Source organism: Xenopus laevis, chromosome 1S, assembly GCF_017654675.1.
Source record: "Xenopus laevis strain J_2021 chromosome 1S, Xenopus_laevis_v10.1, whole genome shotgun sequence".
Lineage (NCBI taxonomy): Eukaryota > Metazoa > Chordata > Amphibia > Anura > Pipidae > Xenopus > Xenopus laevis.
Window position 1 is genome coordinate 24712897 of NC_054372.1, and position 24678 is coordinate 24737574.

General features: G+C 41.2%; 1 protein-coding gene across 2 annotated transcripts in view; it reads right to left on the minus strand.

Moving 5' to 3' along the window:
* rell1.S (RELT-like 1 S homeolog) overlaps nucleotides 1–17054 on the minus strand; it is a 35180-nt gene extending 18126 nt beyond the window's left edge. The window contains 2 exon segments of one of the 2 annotated variants that reach the window (NM_001086425.1): nucleotides 443–670; nucleotides 16977–17054. In NM_001086425.1, coding sequence (NP_001079894.2) covers nucleotides 443–670; nucleotides 16977–16998 — 250 coding nt within the window. In that variant the 5' untranslated portion in view covers nucleotides 16999–17054. 2 annotated transcript variants of the gene reach the window in all.
* Between the last annotated feature and the right edge of the window lie 7624 nt (nucleotides 17055–24678).

Consider the following 24678-nt stretch of genomic DNA (forward strand, 5'->3'; position numbering starts at 1 on the left):
GTTAGGAGAGGGAGCCCCCCATAAGACAACTTCTGCATGAAGACAGAATGAAGAGAAACAGATGGAGAGAAGAATAGTGGCAATAAACTTGATTATTTTAGAAACAATGCAGAATTTTAAATTGAAATTATTTAGAAAGTTTCTTACTTCAGTATGACAAGGCTTATATTAAATTTTCATTTTTGCCATAGTTCCCCTTTAAAAACCTGCTTACTGTTTATTGGTTGCTGTGCTTTACAGCAAATATACACAATATGGCTATTTTGAACCTGTCTTAGTTTAGGCCTAAAATATGGGCATAAACTGATGCAGAACAGGAGCACAATGTTTCCAACTCCAAAGTCATACATTCTCCCAAAAGACAAAGACTTCTGCATCAGAAACTGTGCTCCAAGTTGCCAATGTGACTTAATGGAAGTCAATATAGCAGAACTTAACATACCAATTTTTTCTCCTACGATTTTTTCTTCCACTGGAGGCTCGGCCTCCGTAGTACAGCGATACCCCTTCTTCTTGAGCAAATGGCAGATCAACACGCCCACAAGACCCATGATGAAGAAAACGGGCACCAACACAAAAGCCACATATTCCGTGTTACTGGGGGTGGTGTCGACGGTTCCTGTATTTTCAATCCCCGAATTCACATTGGGGTCAGTAGAGGGGTCAGCGTCTGTAAATAAAGTTACATTGATAGGTTTTAAAATATTTATTACAGCTGTAAATAAACTCCACATCATAGGATGAATTAAAAGAGTGAAGCTGAACAAAAGTTCTATGGGTCTTCCTTACATTATATTTTTACTCAGAAGAGCTCACACTTAAGCCTCATTAGCACTAGGCTCTGCTAAATCCTGCCCAGTCAGTTGAAACATACAACATATACAGTACATAGGAACTAGTGATGTGCGGGTCGGGATTTCCCTGACCCACACACCCTCCCTCATAAATGACGCCCATATAGACTCCAATGGCAGAAAAAAGTTGCAAAAAAATTTGATGCTCTATATTTGAGGGGTTTCTTTTCAGAGTTCGATTCAAATTTTCAGGTCGGGACTACTCAATCGAATTTAAAAATTTTCATAAATATAACATTCGAATTGTGAATAAAATGAATAAAAGCAAGCCCCTTAGAGACCGTTACAAAAAAAAACCAAAAAAAAAAAAAAAAAAAAAAAAAAAAAACACACTTTTCTTTTTGCCCCCAAAAAAGTGTGAAATTTTTAAATTTAGAACAACTGATGCCTTTAGTAACATAAAACTGCATAAAAGATAAAACAGAATTTCCTTTAAAGGAATGAAAAGCAATATCCTTTAGGGATAAATGTGTAATAAGCACAAGCCGGAGCAGGAAATTTCACTGGGCAGTGTCCCAACTCCATGAACAGAACACCTGCCTCCGCCTTACAGAAACGTTAAACAAAATCACTGACACGTGAATAAATGCTCCAGGGAAATGGAGAGGAGGATTTCATTTTTTGTATGAAACCCTGGTGTAAATGCTTTATAAAAGAGGACTAAAGTTTAAGGGCAGGGGCACACGAAGCTACAGCTACGACAAATCGATTTGGGCGACTAATTTCCCCAAACTGCCTCCCTGCCAGCTAGAATCTGAATTCCTGGAGGGATGGCACTCTGATCGATTCATTTTCCGAAGTTTCTTCGTGAGGCAACTTCGGGCGTCTTCGGAAAACAAAGCATTCTGAGTGCCATCCGGCCGCCGGCGGGGCGATTAGTCGCCCGAAGAAGAGTCGATTTTTATAGCTGGGTGACTAATCTCCCCCAGTAGCTTTGTGTGCCCCTGCCCTAAAGGAACAGCAACACAAAAATAAGTGTTTTAAAGTTATTACAATATATTGAGCTGTTGCTATACATAGGTAAAAGATAGGTGTTATTTTAGAAAGACTACTATAGTGTATGTAAATAGGCTGTTGTATAGCCATGGGGCAGCCATTCAAAGCTGAAAAAGGAAAAAAGGCACAGGTTACTTAACCAATAACAGATACGCTCTGTAATAGAATACATGGGATTCTACAGAATGCATCTGGTATCTGCTATGTAACCTGATCTTTGAATGGCTGCCCCCGTGGCTACACAGCAGCTTGTTTATATAAACTATAGTAGTGTTTCTGAAGCAAAGACACCAGTTCTACCAGTGCAGGGAAACCGTACATTATATTTTAATTATTTTAAAATACTTAAATTTTTTGGTGTTACTGTTCCTTTAACAAAGAATTAAACTAGAAATGCTACAGATTGTATTTTGGGGATTCTTTAATAGCTTGGCCACTACAGTTAAAACGTGTGTCTCCATAGAGGAGGAGCAAATATGTGTCCGTGTATTGATGCAGTCACCGCCAACAGTATAGTAAAGCCTGCCTGGTCAAAAACTGGCAGCAGGTTGGGAGCTTTTATTGTTCTGTGTATGGCCAGCTCTACAATCCTTAGCAACATCACAGTGGTTTAGATGTCACAATGGAAGGAGCGATTTCATCCATTAATCCCCACTTTTAATTTGCACCAGGGATTAACAATTTTTAGGGGTTCCTGAACACTGAACTGATGCTGCAGAGCTTTCATAAAAAGAATGGTAGCCGGATGCTTCAAAAATAAATGGAAAGCCAATACCTTGTCTGCTACAAACGGGTGAATCCCAAACTTTATTCGATGGTGCTCACAACACTTCAATGTTCAAACGTTTCGGGACCGCATGGCCCTCACAAGGTATTGGCTTTCCATTTATTTTTGACTATTTCACTGGCGAGTGGCTAGGCCAGAGCCTCTACCCAATTCCCCTATCTGGACTTTAATGAGCCGGATGCTTCAAACAGGCGACGACATTTTGCAGGATAATTTAGCTCTATTGTTCAAACTGCTGGGAATCTTAAAGGAATTGTTCAGTGTAAAAATAAAAACTGGGTAAATAGATAGGCTTTGCAAAATAAAAAATGTTTCTAATATAGTTAGTTAGCCAAAAATGTAATGTATAAAGGCTGGAGTTATTTGATATATAACAAGTCAGTCAGAACACTACTTCCTGCTTTTCAGCTCTCTTGGTTTACACAGACTGGTTACCCTGGCTACCAGGCACTAACCAATCAGAGACTTGAGGGGGGCCACATGGATCATATCTGTTGCTTTTCAATCTGAGCTGAATGCTGAGGATCAATTACAAACTCACTGAACAGAAATGTACCATGTAGTCCCCCTTCAAGTCACTAACTCAGAGTTATAGAGCTGAAAAGCAGGAAGTTGGATTCTGGCTGTTTTATTAGACATCTGTTTACTCCAGCCTTTATATATTACATTTTTGGCTAACTAACTATATTAGAAACATTTTTTATTTTGCACAGCCTATTTACACAGTTTTTAGTTTCACACTGAACTATTCCTTTAAGGATTCCCCAGTTTTAAAGGGATACTGTTTTTTTCAAAATAAATCCGTTAATAGTGCTGCTCCAGCAGAATTCTGCACTGAAAACCATTTCTCAAAAGAGAAAACTGATTTTTTTACATTCAATTTTGAAATCTGACATGGGGCTAGACATTTTGTCAATTTCCCAGCTGCCCCAAGTCATGTGACTTGTGCTCTGATAAACTTCAATCACTCTTTATTGCAAGTTAGAGTGATATCACCCCCTCCTTTTTCCCCCCAGCAGCCAAAAAAAAGAACAATGAGAAGGTAACCACATAGCAGCTCCCTAACACAAGATAACAGCTGCCTGGTAGATCTAAGAACAGCACTCAATAGTAAAAACTCAGTTACATTGAGAAGGAAAAACAGCAGCCAGCCTGCAAGAAAGCATTTCTCTCCTAAAGTGCAGGCACAAGTCACATGACTGGGGGAAGCTGGGAAACGAACAATATGTCTAGCTCCATGTCAGATTTCAAAATTGAATATAAAAAAAATCAGTTTGCTCTTTTGAGAAATGGATTTCAGTGCAGAATTCTGCTGGAGTAGCACTATTAACGGATGTGTTTTGATAAAAACATGTTTTCCGATGACAGGATCCCTTTAATGTTAGTAAATCTGAAAAAAAGCAAAATACAGTAAAAATGTAGCCACATGCAGCTTGAACGAGCTCTAATAAAAAGTTGTCATTCAGTATATTTACAAACCAACTAGCTTTTTCTGTCTTGGCAACCCAATTACCCCAGTCAATGTCTGGATAATTTAAGTCACCCATAGCAACAACTTGACCCTGCTGTGAAGCCGATTGTATCTGAAAGTGTAGCTGGGCTTCATACGTCACTTATACGAGGTAGTTTATAGCATACACCAATGATAATTCTCTTTGTAACCTTTTGCCCAGTCAAAATCTCTCCCCAGAGGGATTCTACACCCTCACCATCCTCCTTGAACCCTCATTGAGGTCTGGCAGAGAGACTGGCGAATTGCTAATGTGGTGCCTCCATTCAAAAAAGGATCCCATTCTTAGCCTCAAAACTATAGGCCAGTTAGTCTGACGTCAGTGGTAGGAAACCTTTCAAAGGGTTAATAAAGGATAATATATTGGACTTAGAGCAAATCAATGCCATGCCAGCATGGTTTAATGCGTAATAGATCTTGCCAGACTAACTTAATTTATTTTTATGAGAATGTAAGTAGAGACCTCTATTCTGGGATGGCAGTGGATGTGATTTACTTAGACTTTGCTAAAGCATTTGATACAGTGCCACACAGAAAGTTGCTGGTTAAATTAAGGAATGTTGGCCTGGAACATAGTATTTGTACCTGGATAGAGAACTGGCTAAAGATAGACTACAAAGAGTGGTGGTAAATGGAACATTTTCTAATTGGACCAGTGTTGTTAGTGGAGTACCGCAGGGCTCTGTACTAGGTCCCTTGCTTTTCAACTTGTTTATTAATGACCTGGAGGTGGACATTGAAAGTATTGTTTCTATTTTTGCAGATGATACTAAATTGTGCAGAACTATAGGTTCCATGCAGGATGCTGCCACTTTGCCGAGTGATTTGTCTAAATTGGGAAACAGGGCAGCAAACTGGAAAATGAGGTTCAATGTTGATAAATGTAAGGTTATATGCACTTTGGCAAAAATAATATTAATGCAAGTTATACATTAAATGGCAGTGTGTTGGGAGTTTCCTTAAATGAGAAGGATCTAGGGGTTTTTGTAGATTATTTGCTTTAGTAGCCACAGAATGACACTGCCCAGACAATTTAAGTTCTGTCTTGCACAAAAAAAGGACATTAACTCAAGGGATGAAAACATAATTCTGCCTCTTTATAGGTCCATGGTAAGGCCTCATCTGGAGTATGCAGTGCAGTTTTGGACTTGAGGGATATAAATGAGCTGGAGAGAGTGCAGAGACTAAGTGCAACTAAACTGTTTAGAGGGAGGGAAGACTTAATTATTAGGGGAGACTGTCAAGGTTGGGGTTGTTTTCTCTGGAAAAAAGGTGCTTGCAAGAGGACATGATTACACTTTACAAGTACATTAGAGGACATTATAGACAAATATCAGGGGACCTTTTTACCCATAAAGTGGATCACCGTACCAGAGGCCTCCCCTTTAGACTAGAAGAAAAGAACTTTCATTTGAAGCAACGTAGGTGGTTCTTCCAGTGAGGACAGTGAGGTTGTGGAATGCACTGCCGGGTGATGATGTGATGGCTGATTCAGTTAATGACTATAAGAATGGCTTGGATGATTTCTTGGACAGACATAATATCAAAGGCTATTGTGATACTAAACTCTATAGTTAGTATAGGTATGGGTATATAGAATTTGTGTGAAAGTAGGGAGGGGTGTGTGTATGGGGCTGGGTTTTCATTTGGAGGGGTTGAACTTGATGGACTTGAATTTACTTGAATATATATTCCAGTTTGATTTGCCACTTAATTTGATATAAACTAGTTTTCCTTTAAGAGTTTAATGAAAAGGGCTTGTACTTACTTTTTTTGCTCATTGTTTTCATCACAAAAGTTTAAAGCTTCTGTTATTTCTTGAAATAAACAGGGAAATTGAAGCTAGTCCATATTGGGTCTTTGCAAGGTAGAGAGACTACCAGTAAATAACCCCCTCCCTATACCCCTGTGTTGTGACCGTTTGACTTAAACAGATGTCCATTATGCAGGGGGATTATATGTTTACTAGTAATCAAAATATTTACCTCACAAGAACCAGTGCGGTTGTACAGTAGGGTGAATGGTGCATCTAGATGTATCTTGGGCATAGTTGTTCATCTTGGGTCAGCAGATGTTGCCAGACCACAGCTCCCAAAAATAACCAACAAGGGTTAAATAACGCTGGGAGCTGTTGTCCAGCAATATCAGGTTGAGCAAAACTGGCTTCCAGAAGGTAAGTACCATATGTATAGGCCAACAGAGTGGAAAAGTATATGGGGTTGCCACAGACGAATTGTACAGTAAGTCTTTGTCCTTAAATGGTGCCACGCATTTATTTTTTTTTCCCATCTGGCCAATAAAATGGACCTGCTCTATGTAGAGTGATAAATAAACAGGTTGTGGTTATGTTTAAAATATACGAATGACCTGAGCACAAGAGTTTTAGTACTTTTTCCAGTTACTATGAATAAATGTAGGAGTCACAGGCTGGTCATGTAACCCTTTTGTCTACTAGTACAACTATCATGAAACTGCCTTTAGGCTAGTTTTGTACAATGAAGCCAAATACACCCAATCACCTTCTGATCTGGAAATTATTAAAGAGGAGGTAAGCTCCTGCAGACATAAGAATGATCCTCATATCTTAGAAAATGTATATGTTTAAAACTGTAGAGACTTAAGCTGGCCATACACTAAGTCAATAAAAGCTGCCATCTTGGCTCCACCAGACAAAGAGGGTTATATAATACAAGTCACTTAGTTTGCTCAGGAGCAGTAACCCATAGCAACCAATCCGCAAGTAGCTTTGTAGCTGGTTGCCTGTTTAAAAGCAACCATCTTATTGGTTGCTATGGGTTACTACTCCTGGGCAAACAGTGACTTTTATTATACTTTGGGGAAGTCATCAATATCTATCTAAAAACTGGTCGCAATTCTATTGGGCAGGTTTGGATAATGTACTCCTGCAGTATGGGCCAGCCTTGGGCCAACAATCAGATCTACCCAGTTATCCAACAATTAGGCAGATACCATCCATCTTGCCAACATTATATACACAAAGGGCAACTATACCCTCTAACTCCTGACTGTACTTATTACAGGGTTAAACCTATGCTGGAGTATTGTTATGGCATATTTCTGTACAGCCATAAGAATAAGTAAAGCTGGCAATACAGGCGTTAATAAAAGATGCCTCCAAACCAAGTCAGCAGCCTTCTGGCTCAGGTATAAGTGACATTTATCAGGCAAGTTTGAAAATCCCATTTGACAAGGAGCGCGTTGGTTGTCCACACCTGCCGGCTCCCCACATGGTCCCAGTATGAGCCGACTGCTGGCCCCAAGGCTACAGATAAACATATATAGACTGCAGCAGACTGTGCGCAAAATGAACAAACAGTTCTAAGAGCAAAAAACAGTCCTTATATTTATAATGTATCACCCAATGCACAGGGAATGGAACTCATTTATGCAGCAAGGCTTTCAGTTGAAGAACGAAAATAGCATTTTTCCATACCACTTTGTGTTATATTCCAGTCTACAGTCACACTACAACTCCCAGCACCTAGTGAGGCTCACATTGTACTATTTCTCAACTAAAACCTCTACTAAACTACTAATGACAATGTCTCTCCTGTGACTGCAATGCAATTTTGTTCCTGAGCAGGTAGGTACAGATTGATACCAACAGATCAATACATGCAATTAATTAGTATTTCAGGTCACACACTATACTATTATAAACACACACACAGACAAAAGTTTACTTACACAACTACAAGGTGAACACATAGAAATGCGAATATGAAATGAGGTTTTTAAGTGTCACAACTATACGTACAGGAGGAACAAACACAGATACAACACTGTGTTAGTGCAGTAGACTACAGCAATATTTAACTTTGGTTGGAGTAGACCAGAGAAGATATTTGATTGGCTATAATGGGTCACAGAACTAGAGCTGCATCCCTTACAATAATGTATATGAAAGGCATTGATCTCTTTGGGACGCATTCCGCAATCGGGTGATCACATGATCCCCATCTGCTTGAAACGTGGAATATTTAGTAGGAACTATAACAGGAAAAAGCAAGTCAAGATTAATAAAAAAATAAGAAATTCCCTTTAAAAAGTTATGTTTAGGGATGCACCGAAGCCACTATTTTGGATTCGGCTGAACCCCCGAATCCTTTGTGAAAGATTCGGCCGAATACCGAACCCTGATTTGCATATGCAAATTAGGGGTGGGAAGGGGGAAAATATGTTTTACTTCCTTGTTTTCTGACAAAAAGTCACGTGATTTCCCTCCATGCCCCTAATTTGCATATGCAAATTAGGGTTCGGATTCGGTTCGGCCGGGCAGAAGGATTCGGCCGCATCCTGCTGAAAAAGCCAGAATCCAGAACCGAATCCTGGATTCGGTGCATCCCTAGTTATGTTATATATGTAACTATAAGCAGCTTTTCTATTTAATGTCAATAAATAGCACGTAAGGAGATCACTCACCCGAACTCCAGAGAACAGGCTCCGACCAAACAGATTAGGCTGTGCTAACAACGCCGACACGCCTCCGGATAGAGCGTAACAATTTGTATCAATGAAAGTCTTTGATCCACGGAGCACCAAGCCAGGTCGAAGATTAATACATTTTCATTTTATTGAGGATTAAATATTGTACATGATAGTAAAACACCAACAGTGCATCAAACGCAGTCCATGCTTAACGCGTTTTGTAGCTTCAATGCTACTTCATCAGAAGCATAAACGAACAACTTCCCATAATACCCTTAAATAGTGCAACAAACCCCTTTAGGCTAATTAGAATCATCAATTAAATTAACCCTTAGATCCGCAGTGGCTAAACATATAGTTGAGAAACATGATGGTTATGCAAGGGTTGATTTCCAAGTCATAGATAAGCCAGTGCGAGATGTTAGAGGGGGAGACTATGAAACCAAATTAAGTAGGCTGGAGACCTTCTGGATATATCATTTGAAAACCACTGAGGATTATGGGGGCCTGAATAGGGAGTGTGAGCTCTCGTGCTTTTGTATTTAATGTTATTAATGGCATATTTATATATCCTTAGAATATCTGGCATTGTTTAAATTAATACTTTATCTAATCATATATTGCCTTATTATAGTACTTATATTTGTACTTTCTCTCCCTCCCCTTTTACTCTAACTGTAGGAGGTAGTGATATGTTTTGTCATGTTTAACCCCTTTTGTGGATTTTTGTAAAAAACTTTTCATTTAGTGCATTTTCCTAGAATGTTTTTAACTTGTGGGTGTCCTTTTTAAGGGTTAATTTAATTGATGATTCTAATTAGCCTAAAGGGGTTTGTTGCACTATTTAAGGGTATTATGGGAAGTTGTTCGTTTATGCTTCTGATGAAGTAGCATTGAAGCTACGAAACGCGTTAAGCATGGACTGCGTTTGATGCACTGTTGGTGTTTTACTATCATGTACAATATTTAATCCTCAATAAAATGAAAATTTATTAATCTTCGACCTGGCTTGGTGCTCCGTGGATCAAAGACTTTCATTTCTATTTAATGTCAATTCGTGTCCTCTATTCGTTTTGAACGGTGACTTCTACACCTCTATCTGGTTGCTATGGTAATTAAGCCCTAGCAACAACACAGCAATTAAAATTCTAAGGCAGGCAGCTGAACACAAACAAAATTGAAGCTAAACTGTACCTTATCTTATTTTTCCACTATTTACTTCTAACTAAAAGTTCATTTTAAGGGTAAGTAAATGTATTTGACAATGCAAATATTGTCAAAAAAAGGGTGGGGCAAGTAACGGACTAGACAAAATTAACTTTGCAAAGCCAGCACTTGTAGATAACACAAATTTCACAGGTGCTGGAGCCGATAATTCTTCAAGAGGGTTTGGCAGTCACTTCCCTACAGACCACTGCAACTATGACTGACCCCTTGTAGCTCTGATCTCCATCATTTCAGCAGGACTTACTCTCAATTGGGAAGCTATTATTTTAGAGAATAGGGTTTATATGGGCACAGGAGGCAGAAAAATTGGTAACAATATACTATACGCTATGTATTTGCATGCCACATGCACTCTAGATATCCTTGGCCAGCACCATGTGCCTAAACAACCATTATAAATGATGCATCTGAAGCAGCACACATTTGTAATGTGTTACCAAACACAGACAGAAAGCAGAATAGAAGAACATGGAACTAGGTAAGGAAAAAAAAAAAAAAAAAACCATTATGCAGAAATTGAAATGGAAAGTAAAGTAAACCATTTATCCCCTAAGGGCCTAAGTTTTAAAAGGCTTAAGGTGGCCATAGACGTAACAATTACGATCTTTCTTTTGAAAGATTGTTCGTTTCAATACACGTGTAGAGCTGAATCGTCAGATATACAGGTAGAAACAGTAGAATTCTACCTGTATCTGATGATTCAGCACTAACAATGGCCGATGTTTGGGTGCTTTCAAAATGCACCTGATCAAAATTTTTCATCCAGCCCGATCGACCGATATCCAAGTCTTCTGCCACCATACACGCACTGAATATTGTACGAAAATTAGTTTTGTACGTTATTATCTGTGTGTTTATGGCCACCTTTAGGGCTATAGCACTTTTTTCCGAAATCATCTCGAAACAGGATCGCTCCGTGGTGCACACTGGTATAATGGGCGGTAAACGGGCGGACGGATCGCGGGACCACATTAACACAAGCCCGTCGGAGGGCCAATAAGCTGCCGACTCGGACTGTTGGCAGCTTTTAATCGGCCCATGTATGGCCACCTTAAATCAATACAATCACTTGGGGGTGCCTAATATTTGGCACCCCCAAGTGCAAGAACACTTTACTTCTCCTTTAAAGGGTGACAAATCTCCGTCTGTCAGTAACCTTACTAAGACTGTTCACAAATGGAAGCCCTGCACACTTGCAATACCAGTCCTTCCTACTGCTTACATGAAGAACTGGATTTGACTACATATAAGGGCACAGTGCACTTGACATTAGAGAGTCACATTGGAATCACATCGATTATTCACTCTGACACATTTTAACTTGCACTAACATTGCTACTTTGCACAACTATGGCACTGATCACTGGTACTAGCCAATTATACACAATATATACGATTGCACTAGACAGACTGAACATCATTTTATTTGGCCGCTATATATTACAGCCCTAAAAGGAAAAGATAACGTAGAATCACTGGGTGGGAGGTTCCAAGTTGTTAGGCACCCTCCCAGTGATAGTAATGACTAATTGCCTACCCTGGGCCAGGTAGGAATTAAGTAAAAAAGGATGTTCAAAATATGCAACGAGCCACTATATTGTTCCAGTGTCCCATACCTAGTGTAAGCACATGCACTGTCCACAACTTCTCCACAAAATTCTCTACTGCGTCTGTAGAATAAACTTGCAGGTTCTTATCGAAAAAGAGGCACACCAACCTGGGTATGAAATGACTTGGATGACTGGGGGTGCATAACAATTTGGCACTCCCAGGCTCATTGGGGGGTCATTCATCAACACTGGGCAAATTTGCCCATGTGCAGTAACCCATGGCAACCAATCAAATTGCTGCATTCATTGTTCTACTTGCAGCTGGCTTTAAAAATCTGTTTGTGTGTCTGATATGCCTAGAACAGGTATGGGACCTGTTATCCTGAAACCCATTATCCAGAAATTACGGAATGTTCTCCCCTAGACTCCTTTATAATGAAATAATCTGAACTTTAAAAAAAAAAAAGATTTCCCTATTCTCTGTAATAATTAAACAGTACCTTGTACTTGATCCCAACTAAGATATAATTAATCCTCATTGGAGGTAAAAAACCAGCCTACTGGGTTTATTTAATGTTTACATGATTTTCTAGCAGACTTAAGGTACGAAGATCCCAATTATGGAAAGATCAGTTATCTGGAAAACCCCAGGTCTTGAGCATTTTGGATAATAGGTCCCATACCTGAACTAATAAGCCACAGAGCCTGAGGAATAGGGAAATACGTCTGCAGAATACCGAGTGATGGCTCACAATGAACACTACACTCCTTTCTGTAGGATTTTGCTTAAAAGCAAGGCACTTAGGTTAAGTTAATCTCACTGAGCTGTTCATGTTACAGACTGATAGATGAGTGGGTTGAGCAGGGTTGGGCAGGGTGTAGGACAAGCAGCAGACTGAAAAGCAATGTAAATAATCCAACAAGTCACTGGGGATTATTATTGTTTTATAGCATTTTTTGGAATGTGGGAGGAACCGGTGTTATCTGAATGAAACCTATGAAAGGAGAACATGCAAACTCCTTGCAGTTAGTGACCACTTCCCAGTCAAATTACACTTCTGCAACAATAGCAATATACCAATGGTTGTGCACAGACTATCCATACTGGCGGGGGGCTACACAACGTCAACAAAATCACACTTTAATGTAATGCTGAGCTGTAGGGCAAAGATTCCTGGGTCCCCAGTAGGCTAAATAATGCCTTTCCAGTTTAAACACAAGATTAAATCTCGCCACAGACATTAAGATTTTTTGCTCCATAATGACCAATTTTAGTGCGTTTTGACAAAGCCATCAAGTTATTGTGATTTTAGTGGGCACCGAACGATCGTGCATCTAATGATCTTTCGTCCGATATTGGTCAGAAAATCGGGCAGGTTAGAAAATTTTCCTTGTTCACAGTGAAATGGATCCATTGCCCAATTGCTTGCAGGGTCAAGCAGGCAGCTACCCACAGTTTTTCTGGCTTCAACTAGATGATATCTTTTGAAATGGTCTTTTTTGACGATAAGGCAAATCGTACATTTAAACAATAGTTCCAAGATAAGATTGGTCTTACGATAATGAAAAGATCTTTTAAAAATCTTAAAGTGGCCATAGACTCAAAGATCCGCTCGTTTGGCGCCAAGGGGCTCCGACGGGTCGGTCGGTTAAAAATCAAACCTTCCCGATCGATATCGTGGCCAGATATCGATTGGGAAGACCCGTCGGAAGCCGCCATACACGGGCAGATAAGCTGTCAAATCGGTCCAAACGACCGATATCGGCAGCTTTATCTGCCCGTGTATGGCCACCTTTACCCTCTACGGCCATCATAAGACTTTGAAAAAGGTTTTATTGTTTCGGATGTGATCAATTATTGTTAGGGATGCACCGAATGCACGATTTTGGATTTGGCCAAACCCGGGAATCCTTTGCGAAAGATTCTGCTGAATATGCAAATTAGAGGTGGCGATTCCCCCCCAACCCTAATTTGCACATGCAAATTAGGATTCGGTTCGGCCAGAAGGATTCGCTGAATCCATCTGAAAAGGGCTGAATCCCAAACCGAATCCTGGATTCGGTGCATTCCTCGTTATGGTCTCCACTGAAGCAGCACAGAAACTTATGTGGCACTGCAGGGATCAGCAACCTGTCCCTATGCTGAAACTCCCACATGCTCCGAAAGCCAAGGGCAATAAATAATGTCACACACCCAAGTGTTTCAGAGCAATAAACTGCAGCCACAGCAGGGAATAACGTCTATAGCTCTATATGCAGGTGTAGATATATATTAGGGATGCACCGAATCCACTATTTTGAATCCTTCGTGAAAGATTAGTCCGGATACCGAACCCTAATTTGCATATGCAAATTAAGGGTGGGAAGGGGAAAACACTTTTTACTTCCTTGTTTTGTCACAAAAAGTCTCACGATTTCCCTCACGCCCCTAATTTGCAAATTAGGATTCAGATCGGCCGGGCAGAAGGATTCGGCCGAAACCGAATCCTGTTGAAAAAGGCCGAATCCTGGATTCAGTGCATCCCTAGTATATATAATATATTAAGGCAGTGTCATATAACTGGGCCCCACTGAAAGTTCATTTTAGCCCCCCCTCCCGAGCATATCCAGAGGTTGTCCTGTTTTATCAGTATATATATATTGAAATTACTCATTAATTAGGAGCCCCCCCTACAGCCGCAGGGTCTGCTTCCAATGTAGTTACACCCCTGTATAAAGGATTAATATAAAACAGGGCAGATGACATAATAGTTCACAGGAGAAAGTAGTAAGACATAAGGACCCCAAGGCCTTCACTTTTTTCACTGATGTCTGTACTAAAGGAAACCTGCCAGTCAAAAGTGCTTCCTGAACTACAGCTCCCAGCATCCCTCAAAATGAAGCCCAAGAAAAAGGCAGCAGAGCCAAAGATATAGAGATGATAGATATGGTGCAGTTATTGACACCCCCACTGTCCAATAGAATCCCAGTGCAGCACTGCCCCCCGAGGGATCCCCCCTAAACGACAGCCCTGATAACCTGCCCCTACGGAAAGCCAGAGGTACCCAAAGCAATAGTAACAGGCACCCCTGCCCCATTGAGCAGCCAAAGCCCAGTTTGTAACCGGACAGCCTCAAGTCCAGTATTCAGCCTGGGGATTCATTTCATTCTGATTGAATTGCGCAGCGGAATGGACGCGCTCCCGCCAGCAGCAGCAGCCACCGAAGCAAAGTTCCAAAGAGAGGCCGCGAGATCCTTCCGCCCCGCCCTTATACTCACCGATGCTGCGGGCGGCTCTCCTGGTCCATTCCAAAAATCCAAACACAAGTGCAGGAGCCATAGCGGCAATTCCACTCCGCGCTCCCACTCACTGTCACACGAAGCCACGGGACAGCTGGGCGGGTCTCCGGGGGTGGGCTGAGCCGAACTTAGTGACGTAGGGAGAGGCCGGCCATTTGGCTGCGCAGGAAAGTCAGCGCCGAACATGAGGGGCGGCTTAAAGGGCGTGTGCTTCAGCTTTGGCTCTGTTATAGAATGGCTCCTTCTGAGCAACTTTTCAATTGGGCTTCATGTTTTTGTGTAATTTGCCTTTCCTTCTGACTGTTTACACCATCTAAAACAAAATGATCTGCTACTTTCTATTGCTCGTCTATTTATGTCCACATACCTCCCAACTGTCCCTTTTTCGGAGGGACAGTCCCTCTTTTCACAGCTCAACCTGCAGTCCCTCATTTGTACTGGAAAGTCCCTCTTTTCTCTGCACTGAACAGCCAGAAAAAGAAACAAAGTTTCTCACTTAATTGGCTTTTAGCAGAGAGCACAGAAAAGGTAACAGGTGCAAATAAGATACTTTGTAACAATTTTGAGACACAAAAACACAGTTTAGATAAGGAGAAATATTTTCAAACTTTCATCACCTGTCAAATTTTGTAAAACAAACATGGTAATTAGGGGGTGTGGCCACAGAAAGGGGTGTGGTCACAAAATTGCTGCGCTACATGCAGAAAAAAATTTTTGTCCCTCTTTTTACATCCAAAATGTTGGGAGGTATGTGTCCAGGCCCTGTCCTACTCGTATCCCAGTCTCTTATTCAAATCAGTGCATGGTTGCTAGGGTAATTTCGTACCTAGCAACCAGATTGGTGAAACTGGAGAGCGGCTAAATAAATAAATTGCAAATGGTCTCAAAATATCACTTTGTATAGCATACTAAAAGTTAATTTAAACCAGGTCTGGACTGAAAATTAAAATAGGCCCTGGCATTTCAGATACACAGAGGCCCAATCAGCCTACATAGAGGCCCAAACAGCCCACTAAATACTGACTTTCTATGGGACCTTATAGCAGCCCCTCTGGCATTTGCCAGAACCCACAGATTGCCAGTCCGGGCCTGAAATAGGCCCTGGCATTTCAGATACACAGAGGCCCAAACAGCACCTCACAGCCCAATAAATAGTGACTGTCTATGGCAATTTAAAGTAGCCCCTCTGGCTTTTGACAGAACCCACAGATTGCCAGTCCGGGCCTGATTTACACCTTAATAGGGCCCTGTTGTCGATCACCTGCAAAAATAATCTTCAGGGGTCCCAATGTAACAGTCCCCAAGATTTAAGTAGTTTATATACAGTGAGAAGCATGAGGTACTGGCACCATAATGTTATATACAATACAGTGGCGATGTTAGGTGAGGAGCAGGCCTGGACTGGCAATCTGTGGGGTCTGACAAATGCCAGAGGGGCTGCTATAAGGTGCCATAGAAAGTCAATATTTAGTGGGCTGGTTGGGCCTCTATGTACCTGAAATGCCACGGCCTATTTTAATTCTCAGTCCAAACCTGGTGAGGGGGTTAAGTTGGCATCATGCTTGGCATTAAGAGTCCTGCACGGAACCAATTTCTAAGACCCACAACCCGCATATTTGCACATTTTGATCCGCTACCCGACCCAGACCCGTAACTGCCTTATCCGCAACTCGCTGACCACCATCAAACAGGAAGGGGTGTTGCTGCAAACAGCGACAGAAACAAGTTTTGTAAAATTTTAGGCCTAAGGACAATATAACAAGAAATTTAGAGGATACCCGCATCTGAAAATCCTACCCGCATGCCACAGGGTAGCTGACCCACTGCAAAACTCTAGTTGCATCATGCAGGTCCGGACTGAGAATTTAAATAGGCCCTGGCATTTCAGGTACACAGCGGCCCAATCAGCCCACATAGGAGGCCCAAACAGCCCACTAAATACTGACTTTCTATGGGACCTTATAGCAGCTCCTCTGGCATTTGCCAGAACCCACAGTCGGGGCCTGGCACCATGGTTGCCATCTCTCTTGCCCGAGCTCCGACAGCCACACAAGCACAGCGATAACACATGTTAAGATACATGCAGTGTTATATTCCCATGCAGTGTCCCCAGAACACACGGCAGCTTGAATTACGTGCCGTATTCCAGTAAAAATGTCCCCCAGAACATGTGGTCGGATAAATGCAGTGCCAACGCAGGATAAATGAAGTCCTAATTCCATTCCAATACTCCAAGAAATTATACCAGGATAAAGAGTCTAATCTATTTATAATACACCCAGAATACATGCCAATTTAAACACAGGTATTAATACTACAAATACCTGTGTCCCACTGGACCCCCATGCTGTTGAAGGTATGCTTCCTCTATAACTCCGCCCCTTCCTCTGCTTATTATGGTCTTCTTCATGTACCTCCTGCAAATGATTATCCTCCTTAATGAACCCTTCTGCAGATTATTGCTTCCTCATTCTCCTACTGCCTATGAATACCGCCTCAATCAACCTTTTTGTGCAAATAACTGCTTTTGCCATTTATCCACTCCGGACTTGATTAACCTCTTGCTCAATATATTATTGCTCTCCTTGCTTACTTCCATGAAAATAAAGTCTTTAAATAATTAACCTCCTACTCTACATATTATGCCCTTGTTGACATCCAGCAGGTTATTATCCTTTTCACTTCTTAATGTCCTGTTTCTGCACACTATTTCCCTCTTTATTTACCCCTACACATTATTGCCTATTCAATTAATGAATCTTTTTACTGAAGATAATTGCCCTCCTTATGCAACCTGTTGTACTTTACCTTTTTACTTAATGGGGTAGTTCCCCCTCAATTTAACTTTTAGTATGTTAAAGACTGGCCTATTGCTAGCAACTTTGCAATTCACCTTTATTTGTTATAGTTCTTAAATGGTATTTTTTCTTTTTTTCCAGCTGACAGGGGTCACAAATTCCTTCAGCCAAAAAACTATTGCATTCTGAGACTACTATTTTATTATTGTTGTTATTATTATTACTTTTTATTACTTAACTTCCTATTCAGTCCCTCACTTATTTACATTCCAGTCTCTCATTTCAACCACTATGGTAAATAAGGCCCTAGCAGCCACTGAAATACCAAGGTGGAAAGCAGCTGAATACTAACCTTTACAACTGAAAAACTACAAAAAATAAAAATTGCACACCAATTGCAAATTAAGAGAGGTTATGGTTCAGTCGTGCTCCTTCCAAACTACTTTTGGCTGTAGATCCAGGTGTCTGTGCACCACCACAAAAGTGACCAATTTCAAATGTAGGAATCAAACAGCTGTAAGGCAGTATTAAGTAAACTGCAAGTGTTATTTTATCAGCAGTGTGAGTACACTACATTTTTCAGGCCGAGCCCTTTCTCAAGCTGTTTGATGCCTACATTTGCAATTGACCAATTGCAAATTGTCTCCCAATATCAGGAGCTACAGCACATTAAAAAATAATTTAAAGGTGCACAACCCCTTACATAACATCAAAGGAAAGTCCTATCTGATAGGTGCACCTTCACCTTTCCCCTACCTGTTATTTCCCCTCTCACCCCCTACATCGTTGTGGATGACCCACAGCAGTTATAGAGGGAACCTTTAGGGCTCTTACAGACGAGCGTTTTTACCTGCGCTCCCCTGCGTTCTGTTTTTCTGCGTTCAGCCGCAGGGGAGCGCAGGAATAAACGCATTACATTTTTTCCAATAGGGCTGTACTCACACAGGCGCGTGTAGGTGCCAAACGCAGGAAAAATGCAGCATGTTGCATCTCAACCTGCGTTCAGCACCTGTGTGAGTACAGCCCCATTGGAAAAAATGTAATGCGTCTATTCCTGCGCTCCCCTGCGGCTGAACGCAGAAAAACGGAACGCAGGGGCGCGCAGGTAAAAACGCTCGTCTGTAAGAGCCCTTATCACAAAAGTCTGTGTTGCTGGGTACTGGGATGGTTCTCTGATCTAATGATTCTTGAAAGACCTTCAGTCTCCGCAGTCCAGTACTGCCCTCTGACTAGTTCCCCCAGACCTGGCAGCAGCTTTGCTACCTTCACTTGCATTTACAGACTCATTCAGTAAGTTTGACAACCACCATTTTGCACTGACATGTATTTACATTCTACTTTGGCACCAATGCTCCAGTGATATAACAATAGTGGCAGAAAACTGGGGACACAGAAGTGTAGGGGCCTAGTCTCGACTATTTGAACACATAAGGAGGCTGGTGATTCCCACTGGATCACAGACATATGGCATAAATTTGCCATACATAGAAAGACCTGCTTGTTTGGCATTATGCCCACATTGAGGTGCTCAATATCTGGCTGATATCTGGCCAAATGATCAGATAATTACAAAGGGGACAGAGGCCATTGGGGCGAGGATCGTATCAGCCAATACAGTCCTTGCATGATTTTTAAACCTACCTGATCCACATCTGACAATTTCTCCCAGATCTACGTTTGAAAGACGGAGAGCATCAAACTTTAGCGAAATTGAATTTCCATTTAATCTCCTGAAAATGCTTTCCCACAAGCAGTAATGAAAACCACCAGTAGGAATACATGCATGTTGCTTTGGTTTTCTCAAATAGGTCAAATTGTCCTCACAAGGCAGCTTTGGGCTACTTTAAAAAGCCAAAGTGACTTGTATGTTTTCCCACAGGTGACATTATTGCTGGAGCGAAAGCATTTTCAGTAGATCAGACACCCACTGTAGAGATGATTTACTGTGGGTGACTAATCTCCATGTCTGCCATCACGCTAAGGGGTGGGGCTGTAAAATATCATTTTCTGGGCCTGGCCCCAGATCCCTTCCACACCACAGTAGCCACACAGACATCAGTGCTAAACAGTAAACCCCCCACACACACAAGTTATAGAAAGCCACTGGTGGCCAGGACACTCCCCCCAAAAAAATGATTAAAAGCTATTGGTGGTCAGGGCCCCCCTTCTAGTTAAAAAAATTGGTGGTCAGGGCCTCCCTCAAGTTAAAAAAAATTGGTGACCAGGCCCCCCCCAAAAATTGGGTCCCCATAAAGTTTTTAAAAAACATTGGTGTCCAGCATCCCCCATAAAAGTAAAAAAAAAATGGTGTTCAGTGGAACTTACTTTTGAAGGTCCTCTTCAACTCCATTTGGCAGTTTTCGGTTTTTCTTTGGCGACTCAAGGGAGCCCGCTAATCCAGAGTGTGCAGCACAGCCGGGCCACTCTTAAAGCTTAAAAGCGACCAGACCTGGTGCAACCCCCCCCCCCTCCCTCCCTTGCCCCCCTGATCGCAGCCCTGCAAGTATCTATCAGTTACTTCTGATAGTTGACGGCAGCAAAATAGAAATACATTCATCACACTACATAAATAAAATTTAGTAAAAAAACTCAAGTGACACAATGTGCAACTTTTGACGAACATTTCATTTCAATTTCCTGTTCATGCTTCTAGAGCAACTCATCAGCTAACCCTTTCACTCATTATGCCTCCTTCATTAAGGTGCCTGATGCTGAAATTCTGGGTCAGCTTTCTTCATTACCAAACTAGGATGCCCAAGGGAATGACCCCCTCAATCTGTCATTATAGATCATGGGAAAGGGGGGGGTCACTAAGGTTTTAATCTTCCAGATACGGTGGATAACATCTATTTTATTATCCAATGTGAACTTCAAGATATACAATTAAAAGCAAAAGAAGCGGGTTCTACTTCAGAAGGGCTGGGCTGCTACCTCGGCGCAACTCGGCTCCTACTTTGACGCAACTTGGCTCCTACTTCGGTAGCTCAAGGGGGCCTGGCTAATCCAGGAAATGCAGCATGGCCAGGCCCCCCTTAAGATATAGAAGCCACGGTGCCCGGGACAAGTGTCCCCCCAGTGCCCCCCTGATGCGACCCTGATGATAGATGTCTTAATTGATATGTTAGTATCTCCTTAACTATAGTTTCTCCCACACCACTGTGTGAAACCTCCCACACTAATGTGTGAAATGCCACAAGGTCTGTACCCCTTTGCCGTTACTAAATACACATATAATGCCAGAGAGAGAGCAATATAGTGTAGGGGGCTTTATGCAAGTGGTTATTCCTTTAGTTTAGACAGACACACAGTGCAAAGAGTTTTATGCACATTACTCCCAAATGACCACCAATGAAATTGTGAGCATATTAACCTGCACAGACCTGATGTATAGTGCATAATCCTTTGTGCATTTTACTGCAAAGAGACCAGTGATACAAAGCAATAAGCATATTACATGCTATCCCAGAAAATCCAGTAATATGGCTCCATAAACTTTATGCATATAACCACATGCATTTGTGTAGCTCTTGGCTCCTATAGGTTATAGAACACATACTGCCATCTAGTGTTAAAAAAAGAAATAATACTGAAGGCACATAAAAAAGAAGTAGATGCAATATAATGTTATTATAATACACAAGAGCCATGAATATCCTGTAAATGATATCCTTACAAATGGTGCTTAGTGATTTCATGTTATAATCGGTGCTTAGTGATGTAATTTCTGTCACATGATTCACTGAAAATAGTGTGTAAAGTATCTCCTGTTGAAAATTAGTTCCATGACCTGTATGGCGAATTTGTCCTGTTTCCCTTAGCCACGAACGTCGTGAATTTCACAGGAATGTGAAAAATGTGAAAAACCGCAAATTTTGTCAATTTGCAGGCGTCAAAATTGTTGCCGGCGTGCATTATAGTCAATGGGCGTCCGTTAATTGACCCCGGCATCGAAATCATTGCCGGCGGCAAATAGTGCCAATTCGCTGCGAATTCGCACCTGGCGAATGAATTCGCCCATCACTATTCGCCATATTATTAATAAAATGTATTTATAAAATACGTAAACCTCAAGTCAGATATTCTTATGGTATAAATTAATTTGTATGTATACAGAAAACAACAATTCATGGATGTAACCTTTATTATATCATGTCTGTGCATTCATACCTGTACTTTCAGAAAATTCAATAAAAAACAATTGTTAAAAAAAAGTATTTATTAAGCAAATACCGCAGTGCTGCAATAAATGCAATATTAAAATGGTTAAAAGATGGCTGGGTTGCATTCAACCTGGAATTTAAATCATTTGGTTCTGTTGCAACCAGATTTATATCATCTTTTGCTGCAGGAAAATCATTTGCACTGGTAGATTAGTAGCTAACAGCTTCCATACACATACCCCTCTGTGAACTAGGGTGTCTGGCCTTACCAGAATGAAGTGCTAAGACACATTTTTCATCTTTCCCAGCATGCAGTTTTCTTTTGGGACCAGGGATGGTGCATTTGAACATTGTTGACTGGCCTGGCGGGACACCGGGAAAAAGCCAGTCCCCTCTCCGATCCGATTAGGGAAAAAATGTATTTTAGGCGCAGCGCAGCACCATCTGCGCATGTCGCGGCACCAATTGATTTTGGAGCGGTGCCTTCACGCAGGCGCGCCGAGCTGCGCCTTCATCCATGTGCACTCGGAGCGTCATAGTAGGGGGGTCGGAGGGGGCCCTGGACATTAGTCCCGGTGGGCCCTGGGCCTCCCAGTCCGACCCTGCATTTGAGTCTGTATGTAAGTGTTTATATAACCCTTAACGCATAATAGACTTTGTATATTTAGTGACTTAAAGGAGAATTCAACCCTAACGTTAAGAAAATGCTACCCTACATAGACCCTCCTCCCCCCAGCCTGAGTGTTACTCCGGGCAAATGCCCCTAACATTTTACTTACCCCTCGGTGCAGATTCATACATCGGAGTTCACGGCACCATCTTCTTCTCATCGGAATGAGACCGGTGTGACGGCACATGTGCAGTTGGAGCACTTTTCTGTTTGGCGACAACTGCACCGAAACTCACAAAATTTGCCAAAACGCCGGTCTCATTCCAAAAATTACCAAAGCAGCTGAAGATGGCGCCTGTGAACTCCGATGCCTGAATCTGCACCAAGGGGTAAATAAGGAAAAGCACAGCTACTTACACCTTTTCTTTTGGTGTCATGGTGCACGTTCCCCAGTGGCCACTGTCCACTGGCACATGTAACAGCAGTAGAATAGAACAGCAACACCCAAGGGGTAAGTAAAACCTTAGTGGCATTTGCCTGGGGTAACACTTAGGCTGGAGGGAGGATGGTCTATGTAGGGTAGGGTTGTAGGGGATTTTCAACTTTAGGGTTTAGTTCTCCTTTAAATTCAGCGCTGTTCATAAAAGTACAGTAGCTAGTGTTCTCCTATCATCCACCAAATGTGGATTACTGTAAGTAACTTTACTTGTTCTTTGTTCTATCAAGTTCTAGACGTCTCATTGTCCCTTGTTCTTATTTTATGGAAATCAGCAGCTTAGTCATTAGTAGTTTTGTTCCTCTTTTATGATAACACATATAGGACTCAGTATAAGCAGGTGGTTCACTTTCAAATGAACTTTTAGTATGTCGAAGAATGACCAGTTCTAAACAACTTTTCAATTGGTCGTCATTGTTTATTTTGTATAGTTTTTTTTTAACTATTTGCCTTTTTGTTCTGTTGCTTTCCATCTTTCCAATCTGGGTCACTGGTCCCATCTAAAAACAAATGCTCTGTAAGGGTCGCCCCGAAGAAGAGGAGATTTGTCGCTGGGGCGACTAATCTCCCTGAATCTGCTCGTATGGCCAGACCCTAAGATTACACATTTATTGTTATTGCTACTATTGTATTATCCCTCTATTCAGGCCTCTCCTATTCATATTCCAGTTTATTTTGACCTTAGCAACTAGATTGCTGACATTGCAAACTGGAAAACTGCTGAATAAAAAGCTAAATAACATAAAAACTACAAATAATAAAAAATGAAAACCGACTGCAAATTGTCTCAGAATATCATTCTCTACATCATACTAAAAGTTAACCCAAAGGTGACTCCCCCTCCCTATTTATAAAACGTCATTACATTTATATGCATTATGTTAGCAATAGCAAACCTGAACAATGGCATATGGTGATCTGCTCTTAGAACTGGTTGATTTCAACAAAAACGTCACTTGTAGAATTAGCTAAAAGGGGCTGTTCATCTTTAATGTAACTTTTGGTATAATGTAGAAGGTGATATTCAAAGACAACTTGCAGCTGGTCTTCATATTTATTTTTTAGTTATTTAGCGTTCAGCTTAGCAACTCTCCAGCTTGATATATTTATCCTAGCAACCAGGTAGTGGTTTGAATGAGAGACTGATATATGAATTGTAGGGGGACTGAATAGGACATTAAGTAAAGGAAGCTAAGAATAACAATACAATTGGCTGCTGGGGGGGGTCAGTGACCCCCATTTTAGACCTAGAAAGAGGCAGAAGGCTAATAATTAAAAAAATTTAAATAAAGAAGACCAATTTAAAAGCTGCGAAGAACAGGTCATTCTGTAACTTACTAAAATTAACTTTAAGGTAAACAATTCCTTACCAAGTTCATCAAAACGTGGACACATTTTCAGCTTAGAAAATATGGGTATTCAATGTGGTGCTAATTGCTCTACGTTACCAATGTGTATTTAATAAACCAATATATACAGTAACATAGTAAGTAAGGTTGAAAAAAGACACATGTCCATCAAGTTCAATCTTTTAGTTTTTTTTAATCTGCCTGACTACTAGAGGAAGGCAAAAAAAACCTCTGAAGCCTCTCCAATTTGCCTCAGAGGGGGGAAAAAATTCCTTCCTGACTCCAAAATGGCAATCGGACTAGTCCCTGGATCAACTTGTACTATGAGCTATCTTCCATAACCCTGTATTCCCTCACTTGCTAAACACCATCCAACCCCTTCTTAAAGCTATCTAATGTATCAGCCTGTACCACTGATTCAGGGAGAGAATTCCACATCTTCACAGCTCTTACTGTAAAAAAACCCCCTTCCGAATATTTAGGCGGAACCTCTTTTCTTCTAATCGGAATGGGTGACCTTGTGTCAGCTGGAAAGACCTACTGGTAAATAAAGCATTAGAGAGATTATTATATGATCCCCTTATATATTTATACATAGTTATCATATCGCCTC